This window comes from Mus caroli, unplaced genomic scaffold, assembly GCF_978045245.1.
Source record: "Mus caroli unplaced genomic scaffold, Mus_caroli_1 scaffold_20, whole genome shotgun sequence".
Taxonomy (NCBI): domain Eukaryota; kingdom Metazoa; phylum Chordata; class Mammalia; order Rodentia; family Muridae; genus Mus; species Mus caroli.
This window is the reverse complement of record NW_028227275.1, coordinates 23,450,332-23,462,668: the sequence shown is the minus strand read 5'-3', so window position 1 is coordinate 23,462,668 and position 12,337 is coordinate 23,450,332. Positions and strand designations below refer to the sequence as shown.

General features: G+C 46.1%; 1 protein-coding gene across 3 annotated transcripts in view; it reads right to left on the bottom strand.

The window, feature by feature from the left end:
- Window positions 1-421: 421 nt before the first annotated feature.
- The window catches only part of Myof (myoferlin), a 146,792-nt gene continuing 134,876 nt past the window's right edge, over window positions 422-12,337 (bottom strand). For all 3 annotated transcript variants that reach the window (XM_021152562.2, XM_021152563.2, XM_029472658.2), the window contains 6 exons: window positions 9,244-9,385; window positions 6,919-7,018; window positions 5,335-5,525; window positions 3,487-3,596; window positions 2,900-3,047; window positions 422-953 (listed from right to left, as the gene is read on the bottom strand). In XM_021152562.2, the coding sequence (XP_021008221.1) occupies window positions 915-953; window positions 2,900-3,047; window positions 3,487-3,596; window positions 5,335-5,525; window positions 6,919-7,018; window positions 9,244-9,385 (730 nt within the window). In that variant the 3' untranslated portion in view covers window positions 422-914. The remainder of the gene's footprint in view (window positions 954-2,899; window positions 3,048-3,486; window positions 3,597-5,334; window positions 5,526-6,918; window positions 7,019-9,243; window positions 9,386-12,337) is intronic.

The following is a 12,337-nucleotide window of genomic DNA, read 5'->3' as shown; positions in this document are numbered from 1 at the left end:
GTACTGATGAAGCATCACATCGGGGTGGCAGATCTGTAATTCCTGGGTATAAATCCTGGCTCTATCATTTATTGGCTGTGTGGCCTTGGAAAAGCTACTTAACTCTTTTGACCATCAATTTCTTCTTCTATAAAATAGGACTAATAGCACTGTGGGCCTAAAGTTATAGGATATATTGCAGATTCGCTGAGTAATACACACGAAAGATGTAAAAGGCTGTTACAACCCTATTCATAAGTGTTAGCTTTATTACTGGACCCACGGGCTCATGTTGGCAGCACACTCATAAAGGGCTTATGGGTTGTAAAGTGCTTGTGGTCAACTGGAATGCTGTAGCATTCTGCCTACTAGAACCAGAGAAACTGAACCTGCCTCCCTCCCAACTTACTCAGAATAGAGGACAAACATCCGTGTGTACAAGTGAGATAATTTTATTTACACTCAAGTTGCAAAGAGTCTCATGACATTTGTCCATACAAAATACCACAACCATGGTTGCGGGCACCAGTAAGAATTACTCTAACAATGTGCCCTGTCTTCTTAATGTAGTCTTTCCTCTTGATTACAAATAGGATATATGACGTTAAGATACAAGACATTTCAAATTCATTTCACTAACTGCCCAAACGAGTCACAGAATGCAGGGCACATTAAAAAGAAGGTTTATAAATGGAACCAGCCACCTTAGAAATACTCAGAAAATAGGCTTAAAGTTTAGAAAATAAATTTTTTTAATACTTCAAAAGATAACACGATAAAAATGTTGCCTGTTGTCTGACTTTCTGGAATTCAGCCCCTCTAGGAATTTATGTGCCTTGGTGAAGTCTCCTGAGATGGTCATGAACTTGAAATCACACATCAGTGTGTGAGGCAGGAGTTCTTCATTGCTTGCGTGATTGAAGGCTCTGCTTTCATTATGCATTCGGCCTCACAATCTTCATTGATAAATAGTTCTGAAAGGGAAAGAGAAACAATGTCAGTCCATGGATATGGCTTCTCAGATGGCCATGGTGCTATTTAGCTCGGCTGGGCAGTCCTGTGAGCCACTGGACAGTCAAAGCCACTCCTGGCCACTCCATCTGAGTGCCTATAGAGCTCCGGGTGTCTCTGAACATTGATAAACATCTTCAGCTGACATCATGTTCTCAAATGAGAGACAGCGCTTCACATGGGTGGGATTTAAGTCATGAAGAAACAACTATATGGATTTTTTTAAAATAGTCAATAAAAGTAGAAAACCCTGTGCATATAATCAATGTCAATTGTGAAAATGTCACACAGGAGAAAATAGAAGACACGTGTATAGATGGCTGTATGACCATGCCTCCAAACTCAGAATGTATAGGGTCAATAGGGTAGTGGAAGTGAGTTTGGGGGGTGGAGTGAGGGGAAGTCTTTGGCATGCATGCTGCTGCTGCATCCAGGGTCATGAACTTTGCCGATGCTCAGGGATTCCCCTGCCTGGCCCATCACTTCTCCGGTGACTAAACTTCACGTAGGTGCTTCCTCAGTGAAAATGTCCTTAGCAATGGGCTACTGCAGTCAACCGTTCCTAGCTCTCTAAGACCTTCCTGCCCACAGTGCCTGTATGTATGTATGCTGCCTTCTCTTGGGCTGTTTCTTCTCATCTCTGTATTTAATTAGATGCCCCATGAGTTCCCTGAATAGGGGAATAAAAGCACAGAACTGGGGCTGGAGAGATGGCTCAGCGGTTAAGAGCACTGACTGCTCTTTCAGAGGTCCTGAGTTCAAATCCCAGCAACCACATGGTGGCTCACAACCAACTGTAATGGGATCCGATGTCCTATTCTGATATGTCTGAAGACAGCTACAGTGTACTCACAGACATAAAATAAATTAAATCCTTAAAAAAAAAAGTACAGAGTCTATGCACACAGCTAAATTTTCAATTTGGATTTTTTTTTTTTTTTTTTTTTTTGATTAAAGGCGTGTGCCACCACGCCCGGCTCAATTTGGATTCTTGTTTGCAACTAAGATATCTGAAAGAAATTTCTGTGAGTGTGTGTGTTGTGAGATACAGGTCACAAAGAATAAGGTTCTGAAATAAAAAATGTGGTCAAAAGTGCCCAGAGAGGCAAAAGCAGTAACTCTTTGTGGTGGAATGTGAGGTTTGCTGAGGCTGTGGGGATCGCCAGCGTCTGAGTACCTTCTTGGGACAAGAAGGGTGAAAGCAGAAGTCTGGGGGGACGGCTTTGTGGGTAAAGTGCTCATTGTACAAGCACAAGGACCTGGGTTCAGATCCCCAGCACCACATAATACCAGGGCATGGGCTCTCCAGTGCAGAGATAGCAGAGCCATCTTAGCAGACACAGGAAGTTCCAGGTTAGTGAGAGACCCCCATCCCCAAAATAAGGTGGAGTCTGACAGAGGAAGACACATGTCACTGACCTCTGGCCTCCATATATATATATATGTATATGTATATGTATATATATATATATATATATATATATATATATATATTCATGAGTGAGTACAGTCACATATACAGATGTACACATATGTATCCCCCCCAATACACACACAGACACACACAGATACAGACACAGACAAAGACACACACACACACACACACACACACATACATTCAATCACCTGGAAATACTGCCCAGTTCTAGACAAACACTGATAGAGCCTTGGGGAGTTTCTCTTAGAATTCTCAAAGCTAGTGGGTTTTTTTTTGTTTGTTTGTTTTTGTTTTTGTTTTGTTTTGTTTTAACAAGATAATAGCTGTTGGTAACTTGTTAAAACCCAAGGATGTAACTTCCACCACCGGACACTGTGTTGAACTCTTCCAAAGCAAAAGGGCCATGGCAGGGTCGCTGCCTATCAGATGTAGAGCCACGGGGCTGCAGAAGCCAAGGCCCAGGTTTCGTACCGGAAGAGAGTACAGGAGCACAGCCACGAACAGCAACAGGATGAGCAGCAGAAGCAGGCCGATGATCACCCACTTGAACCGGCGCCACACAATGAAGCGCATGGTCTTGCAAGGGTTCGTGAACCAGAGGAAGGAGGTTTCCGGTCGGCTGCAATGCAAAGAATAGTTTCTCTCCTTAACTCACGAAGCACTATCAACCAGCGTGTAGCCGTTCAGGGATAGTGAAATAATCAATTTGGGACAAGATACAATTTAACAATTTCAGCCTTCCCTTTCTAATGTGCTCAACACCTTCCCAGTCCCTGCCATGTTAGCATCTTTTGTTAGCATCTGTAGTTGGCTGGGGATAGCTTAGGTCCCCACACCAGTTTCTAAGATGCCAAGGACGCCAAAGCCTGGTTTAATGGGGAAGGAGAGTAGTTAAAACAGACCACAACCCCCTACCCTCCCATCCCCCACAGCCCACCATGAAGAACAAAATTAGAGGGCCAATAATCCAGCCCATTAAACCAATTGGAAGGGGGCTTTCGGACTGCAGGTGTTTGGGGAGCAGACAACGTGGAGAAAGAACAAAGAAGGCCTCTCACTTTGGTGGGTCAAGCTTGGGGTTCATGTTGGGTTCACTCCGCCCCTTCCCGGCTGGCCTCTCGTCGGCCTCCCTCTCGTTGAGCACCTCCAGTGTCATCTCCACTTTCCCCTTCAGTAAAGCAGAACAGGTTAAACACATGACATCACGTTTCACAAATATTTTTACTTCGACCCAAGGAATATTCCCCAAGCCACGATTTTTATTCTTGTAAAACAATCCTTAGATTGCCTCCAATTTTCCTCCCGAGGTTTCTTCCCATTTCCCCTCCCATGTGTTCCTAAACCGACTCCATGTGGGACGCTGGGAGGACAAATTGCTTCCCCTCCTTCGGCTCCCCTTCTTCAGCATCCCCGTGGCCTCTCACTCCTACATCAATCTCCCTGCCTTCCTTCTCACTTCCTTTGTAACTTGACTGCTAAGAACAACATCGGACATTTCTGTAGGCTCCGAGAGATGGAGCCATGTTTCTTCTTGCTTATCCCACAGCCAGCCCTACAGTGTGCAGCCGAGCTTGTGCTTAGTAGGAACTCAAGGGGTCTTAGCTGCATCAGTGAGCAAATGGAGGCTGCTCCTCTGCTGACAGGCCCCTGCAAGGTGCATCCTCACAGGGAGGTGCTCTGTGTGGATAACCTGTGTAATGAATGCTCATGCCACTTCAGGAAGTTGCTGTTGTCTCTGCAGAAGAGGACACTAAGGTCAAGAAAGGTCTAACACTCTGAACTTTTTTTTTTTTAAAGACAAGGTCTTATTATGTAGTTCTGGCCTGGAATTCACCATGTAGAACAGGCTGGCCTCGAATTCACAGAGATCTGCCTGCCTTTGTCTCCAAAGGGCAGGGATTAAAGGTGTGTGTCAGTACACCAGGCACCATTTCCACTTTTATACCCAGCCTTCACTAAGTTGTAGCTGACATCTTAGGACCTAGAAAAGGCCTCTAAGTCCCTAGTAACTTGGGAAATCCTGGCACTGGGGTTCATTTATATAGAGGGGCCCAGGCAGTGCCTCTGCTTCTACTCCAGGTGAAACTGGGTGCCTGACCCTGCAAGGGACTTGAATCTACAAAACAAAGGTTTAGCCTACCCCATAGGCCTGTCGGCAGAATTCAGTGAGAAGGTGAAAACTAAACTCTATGGTGACAGGTCACCATCAACAGTTTCCTGAAGAACTTCTAGGGATGAATTAGCTAGACAGGAGCATATGATCCCATATGTAAAAGCACCGCCCCCAACCCCCGTGCAGCCAATACTAGAAAGGGTGTGCCGTGGATTGGGTAGGAAAGGGAGGTGCAATTTGATCAGTACATAGTATACCACACTAATGGGCAATTACCATACTAATATGCAATATACCAAACTCCACTAAGATGCAATTAATGTAGACTGGTAAGCTACTGTAAAAAACGAGATCACACACGTGAGAGTTAACGTGTTACCTGGCTCACAAATATTAACTAGTAACAATACGTTCTGTGCGAGGTAATGTCAGAAACATGGTGACCTGTCCTGCTGCTTCTTTCTAAAGCTTAGTTTCATTCTCCAAGATGCTTGTCAAATATGGATTTTGTTCCAGCACCCTCACCTAACTCTTCTCTTTAAGATGGGCAAAGCTCACTCTGGGGGGTTCTGATTCTTACGTAAATGCTCAGCATCAGGTAGCTTCCTTGTAAAGGAACCTTAGGGAAATACAAATGCCACCACTTGGTTCCTGGATTTTGACCATTCCAATCCATGCCTGTCCCCAACTTCAAGCACACATCCACTGTGTCTTCTATCTTTATCACTGTCTTATTAGGGGTAAATCTACCCATAAGGAACAGAAATGATTCCCAACTAGGAAATACTCATACAGCCATCACCCGGGCGCCATCTTTGTCTGCGTAGCACGGCCACCATCCTTTCATGGACCGCTGTTCAAAGAGTGAGGCAGTCTTAGCTTTAAGAGGGTCCATGGCTTTGAGGTCTGGAATCATGTCCAAACTGCATTTCTCTGATGTCTTGGCTGGGATGATCGTACGATGTAAGTCAAGTTCCAGAAAACCTGGCCAAGAACACAACATGAGGTCCAGATAAGCTTCAAGTGGTTGAGCCATTGTTCTGAGGTGAACAGGATGTTCTTGTCCAGGGGACACAGACAGTGATTTTGAACAGGTGATGGGTGGGTTAGCAAAAGGGATCATGCTAGATGTTTAAGTTCTTTCCAGATAGAATGGGAGATGGCAGAAGAAGTAGTCATCCATTGTTCAGTGTCTCACAGAGGACTCCATGCGTCCTTTCTCAAAGACATGAACATAAACAGTCCTGCTATAAATCCCAAGCGATTAAACATCTACACACAAAAATTTCCATTGAACTCAGGACCTTTGTATTTGAGAGGTACTAGTTGTGATTTCTGAGCCACCCTGAATGGAGGTCATTGCCTTTGGGGAAGGACAATTGGGTGCTTGAAACATGGGATGCTCCTTGGGACTAGTGCAGCTCTCTCCTAGAGTGACCCCAAAACCAGGACCTTTAAAGAACATAACTCAAAAGAAAATCCCCACCAGGAAATGAGAAATCCCAGACAGGATCAGGGTGTCTGGAGAGACACACTTTCTGCCGAGGCTTGGAGGGAGGCATTATGTCTCTAGCTCCTGAATAGTTTCATATAGGATTCTGTAAAGAGCTTCAAGAGGCCGGCTCATTTTCCCTGGTTTAGGAGCCATGCATAGTTTGGTGATGGGTGAAAGGTGAGCTTTGCCTTCATCTGAAGTGCAGAGGCTGCAGAAGAGCCAGGAGACTTCCTGGGTAAGATTGGATTTAAGACATGGAAAGGAAGAGAGCAAGCCAAAAAGGGGAGGGGTTAGGTAGGTTGCTGCATTGAGCCCCTCAGGGCCAGAGGAGGGAAAAGAACAGTGTGAGGCAGGAGGAGACAAAGAGGAGTAGGGGACCTTAGTAAGTGATAAGAGCGAGGACAGGGTTAGTGACAATAGTTCCTAAGCACCAAGAAGAGAGAGAAATTAGGTTGCTTGGAAATGCAGGTAGAGCTGTGGTGATCTCTCTGTGCCCAGCCTGCCCTCTAATTCACTATATGGCCAAGGATAACCTTGAATTCCTTAGTCTCCTGTCTTCACCTCCCAGGTGCTGGAGTTATAGGCACATAGCTCCACTCCCTGTGCATGAAGTTCTGAGGATTGAGCCCATGGCTCTGTACCTGCTAAGCAAGCCAAGAACCTGCCTTTCTAGCTTATTAATGAGGCCTTAAGAGTGAACAGGGCCCCGTGAAAAGGGGTGACATTCACAAGCAGACCACACAGCTTGGAGGATACCCAATCAAGGGCACATCCCCTGCCTCCCCCATTACAGGTGTTAGGAAACTGTTTCCAAATTATAATTGGTTTCAGCAATGAATTCCATGTGCAGTGTTAGAGGGGTGACTGGAAGGTAAGCAATACCCAAGTAGTCGTCCAGGGAAAACTTGTCATTGTCCCATATCTGAATGATCAGCCGAGGAGGGACTCGAAATTCTGTTTGATCAATACTCCAGAAATGCTCCTAAAGTGAGAAGAGACATGAATAGATCATATAATCATGGTCAGACCCTTACTTTTAGCCATAGACACAGCAATAAGACCGAGGCCTCTGCCTTCACACCCTGTGGGACAGCCTGTGCTTCCTCTCCATGCATTTGGAAGGCCAACCGGCTTCCCAGGAAGTCTCAAGACCACCAACTGTGTGACAAAAAGGATGTCCCAGGCAGTCCCCAAACACCAGGTTTCTCACCACATTCCTATCAGTGTGACTTCAGGCTGCTACCCCTGTGGGGTGGGGAGAGCTTAGCTTTTCCCTTGAAGACCACTGTGACTCCCCTAAAACTACCTGTCCTAGGCCAGCCCACAATGTCATTGCTGGGTCTTTATCCCTATGGAGCAAATTCCCACCCCGTTCTTCAAGGTTTGATTGACAGTCTTTCATTCTACAAACAGTGGGTTTAATCTGCGGCTCAGATTCTATTCTTGCTTTACCACAGATTCTAAAATGTCCCGAAAGTTTTAGCTTTAAAAAAAAAATACCGTGAACTTTTACATACCTGTGGCCACCTAAGACCCTCTGATCTTTCACATTGAAGGTAGAGACACGGAGGACCAAGTTCCCACCTCTAGTCCCTGCTTCAGCCCAGACATTAGTCAAGAATATACCTCCACGGCCAGCTATACCTAAGTGCCTCTGGCCTGGTCAAACCAGGAATTCTACCAGCGATTTGGGAATTCTAAAGACCATGGGGTTGGTTCTCATTTTTCATATTCTTGGAAGGTTCTCTTTCTTGGAGTTCCTAGGGCTCTGGAAAGCCCACACAGCTAGTCTTGCCTGGCTGTCCTATGTGTGGGGTCATGCTCTAAGTTCCACTGAGGGAGTGAGGAGAGGTCTAACTTTAGATATGGGTAAACAGGAAAAGTAGCCATCTTTCAGGTTCCTACCTGATCCCAGATATCCCCACCTCTGTCCTACTCTGCCTTACCTCTGAAGGGATGCACAATTCAACACTAATTAGAGCCTCTGAGCCTCTGGAAAGTCCCCCCCTCCACCCCCACTCAGGTAGACTCCATTCCACCCTTCACAGGCAAAGTGCTTACTACAGCAGTCACAGAAAAGTCGGATATCAGAGAGCAATTGGGACTTGGGGTGGGTGCATTTTGTAGGGTGTAAGGAGATGGTGTGAGTGGATGGAATAGGGATGACTGCTGGGGTAGGGAAGGTGGGATCAAGCAGGACACCTATTGGGTTCATAGGATTGTCTACCTATATTGCAGACCCCAGGCTTTCCTTGGAGAACTTTTCCTTCCCCAGTTGGTACAGTCTGGGCAGGGCTGGGGCTGGGGTGGGATGGTGTAGACAAAGATGGACTCCATCTCTAGCCCCAGTGCCTGGTCCGAGTAAGGCATCCTGGGCAGCAGCGCTTGGTTCAGGGAGAGACACAAGTCTCTAGATAGGCGGAGACCCTGAGGCCCAGTTCTAGAATGCTGGTGGACGCCATCCTGGCTCTCTTCTTCTATCTGTACTGAAGGAATATAGGTGATGGTGTGGAGGGATGGCTACTGTGTTTCCTCCCCTAGAGAAGAGCCTGCCTAGAAGGGAGGTCCATGGAGGACGGAGTGCAGTGGGAGGAGGATATGGAACTAGCTTCCAAAGACATTGCTTCTGCATGGCCTCCAGACATTCTTAAAATGAGCCAACCTTGGACTTGCTAGGCATGGCAACCAATAAATCACATTTCAGGTCTAAGTTCTGTAACGGAACGTCTTTCTAATTAAGTCCACTGGGGCCCTCAATTCTCCTAGAAGTGTTTCTGAGTGAGGGATCACAGATGCCAAGGCTTAACAAGAGAGGCAAAAAGGGATACTTCACCTCTAATATTTGGCTTGTGTTTGGCCTAAGACAGAGAATAGCCATCTATTCATTCCATAAAGAACACATGTGTACTGTGGCTTTAAAAAAAAAAAAAGGCCTTTGTTCTATAATGTCTCTTGTCTTGCCACCAAGAGTCTAGCAGAAAGGAAGCTGCAGTCCTCATAGCCCTAAATACGCAAACAAATACCTGTCATAGCTATGTGACCACGGGCAAGGCTTTACCCCTCTGTGGGTCTCAGATTCCCTGTCTGTACCAAGAGGGAGCTCGAGTCAGTGACCTCCCAGGTCCCGAGCAGCCCTGACCTCCTCTGAGTTTCTGAGTCTAGCAGACCTGAAACGTCCACACCCCGCCCACATCTTTCAAGGCTTACTTTTTTAGCGACTATACAGAGCTGCTCAGCAGGGAGGTAGTCAAATGGGAAAACAAATCTCCAGTTAAAATTGCCTTCACCATCCAAGGACCTGTAGTGGACATCTGTTTTCTGTTTGTTTTCTTCGCTGCCGGAAATCCAGCTGTAAAGCAGAAGCAAACAGACTCAGTTAGATGTGATTGACAAGGGATCTAGCGGGGCAAAACTGTGGTGATTAAGGGGATGGGGGTGGGGCAGGGAAAAGCAAAAGTGATGCATTTTCTCTGGGCAGGGTCCAGTGACCCACAAGTTGGGGGTGATTTATGGAAGGGAGGCACTCAGTTGCATCCAACCCAGCTTAGAGCCAAATAAAATAGAATTCCTTTAAAACCAAAGCAGGAAACCCTTTAGACTGTAGTTAGCAGGGCTAAGGTGAAATTTTCTGGAAAATATCATCAACAACGTAGCTTCTATTTTGGGTAAGCTGCAGCTTGCCGGCTATGATTGTGGGCTTCACAACTATGACTCATTAGCATCTGTCATCGGGGCTGGTAGGCTCAACGAATGAATGCAAGTTAGCTCAAAATGTTAGCATTTCCCTTCACATATTTTACTTAAGCAAACAAAAAGAGGCACCTAGCAAGTAATCTTGCAGCTTCCTTTTTTATTATTCTCAAAAGTCACCGTGATCTCATTAATGAGACAGGCAAGGGAGAGGCAAGCTGTTATTTCCAGATGCCTAGCTGAGAACATTCCTCTCATCCAAAGCATCTTAACTGATATCGTTGGGAACCTTGTCTTTTGCTTGTGCCTGGCACGGAGTGGATATGAGATAAACTGTCTGTTGATGGAATGAATGGTGTGCGGAAGGAAGCTGCCGTCACATATGCCTGCCTCTGGTTTAAAACTAAGAATTCATTTTCAGCCAGGCGTGGTGGTACTCACACCTTTAATTACAGCATTTGGGAGACAGACAGGTGGATCTCTGAGTTGGAGGCCACACTGGTCTACAAAGTAAGTTCGAGGACAACCAGAGAAACCTAGGCAGAGAAACCTGGTCTTGAAAACAAGATTGAAAAATAGAACAAAACAAAAGAAAAAAAAAAGAATTGATACTTTTCAATGGGCAGAGGGGTTGGGCTGCTAGGACCAGGTGGGAACTTTGAAAAGTAACGATTCCTAGATCCACAGTGAAGCTTCTGGACTCTTGAGTCCCACCTGTCCTCTCTGCCCGTGATAAGTCGGTGGGAAGACAGAGTTCAAGATTGTCACTCAGGGAAGCCGATTCTCAACTCAGGCTTACAATGTTTCTTTCCACTTCTCTTCTCTTCTCTTCTCTTCTCTTCTCTTCTCTTCTCTTCTCTTCTCTTCTCTTCTCTTCTCTTCTCTTCTCTTCTCTTCTCTTCTCCTCTCCTCTCCTCTCCTCTCCTCTCCTCTCCTCTCCTCTCCTCTCCCCTCCCCTCCCCTCCCCTCCCCTCCCCTCCCCTCCCCTCCCCTCCCCTCCCCTCCCTCTCCCCTCCCTCTCCCCTCCCTCTCCTCTCCTCTCCTCTCCTCTCCTCTCCTCTCCTCTCCTCTCCTCTCCTCTCCTCTCCTCTCCTCTCCTCTCCTCTCCTCTCCTCTCCTCTCCTCTCCTCTCCTCTCCTCTCCTCTCCTCTCCTCTTCTTTCTTTCTTTCTTTCTTTCTTTCTTTCTTTCTTTCTTTCTTTCTTTCTTTCTCTGTGTAGCCCTGGCTGTCCTGGAACTTACTCTGTAGACCAGGCTGGCCTTGAACTCAGAAATCCGCCTGCCAGTGCTAGGATTAAAGGTATGTGCCACCACTGCCTGACTCTTAAATTTTTCTTGACCCAGCCCTAAAACCTCACCACCATATTTGACCCAAGATCTCTCTGTCTCTTGGGCTTTTTTTGAACCTTCTCTTGTTTTGATTTTAAGATATGTTAACTAGGAAAGTACCTTTAGCTGCATGTGCTTGTGTGTGAGCATGTATCACTTCATGTGTAACGTTAACATGTTTCATGCTAGCCGCTGTATTTTTCTAGCAAGTCACCTTTTCGGATGTCACATGGAGAACTGCCCCCCTCTCCCTTTCTCTCTCCCTCTCTGCAGTTCTGGAGAACAAACCCTGATTCTTAGGGGGTTGAGGATGTAGTTGAGTGAGTGAAGTACTTGTCCAGGGTGCATAAATCCCCAGAATATCATGGTGACCTGCACTTTTAATCCCAATACTTGGGAGGTAAAGGCAGGGGGATCAGAGGTTTGAAGCCACCCTCGGCTACATAAGGAGTTCGAGGCCAGCCCGGACTGTATGAAATCCAATTTAAAAGAGAAACTAATGAGCGAATAACCAAGCCCCAGATTCTCAGGCTAGGTAAGCTTTCTACCTCTGAGCTGGGCTCCCAGCCCTGGTATTCAGATTGTAATTGCAGCTTTGCATGTTACTTTAGGTTGAGTTTTCTTCTCGTATTAGTTTTCTCTCAGCCCATCAGCTTGAGTTTGTTCCCTTGATTTGAAAAAAAAAATATCTCATAATAGTCAAATAAATATGCACAGCTATAATTAGCTGGGATTAGTTTTCCTTGGGGGATGGTAATGAAGTCCCAAAATGACAAATACCAATGAAGAACTCGATGAAGCTCACAGTGAGACTAAATGATAGCCATGACGTCTGTAACTACGTTTTGATTGAAGTTCACTAGGGATCGTGAGGGAGACTTTGTTCTCACTGACGGATACATTGCATTTCAACACATCTTATCTTCTACATATTAAGGAAGAACTTGGCCCATGAGGAATAGCAATAATTCTAACACCCGAGTAATGCACACCAGCTGCCAGGTGCTGGCCCACATGCCTGGAGTGATGGACTCTTCTGGCTATCTCCAGGAAGTAGCACTGTCATTATCTCCCCTGCCCAGATGACTAACAGCGAGTGTCTGACTTTCCCTAGCCAGCAGGGAAGGGGCCAGGATTCTAACACAGGGAGTCTGGCTGCAAAGTCTGGCTATGTAGTTTTATGTCGTTTTTAGCCACCGCGTAGGACCATTCTCAGGATCTATGAATCTATGACCACAGCACAGCAGAAGCATCCACACAAACCACCTGGAGTCGAATTACGC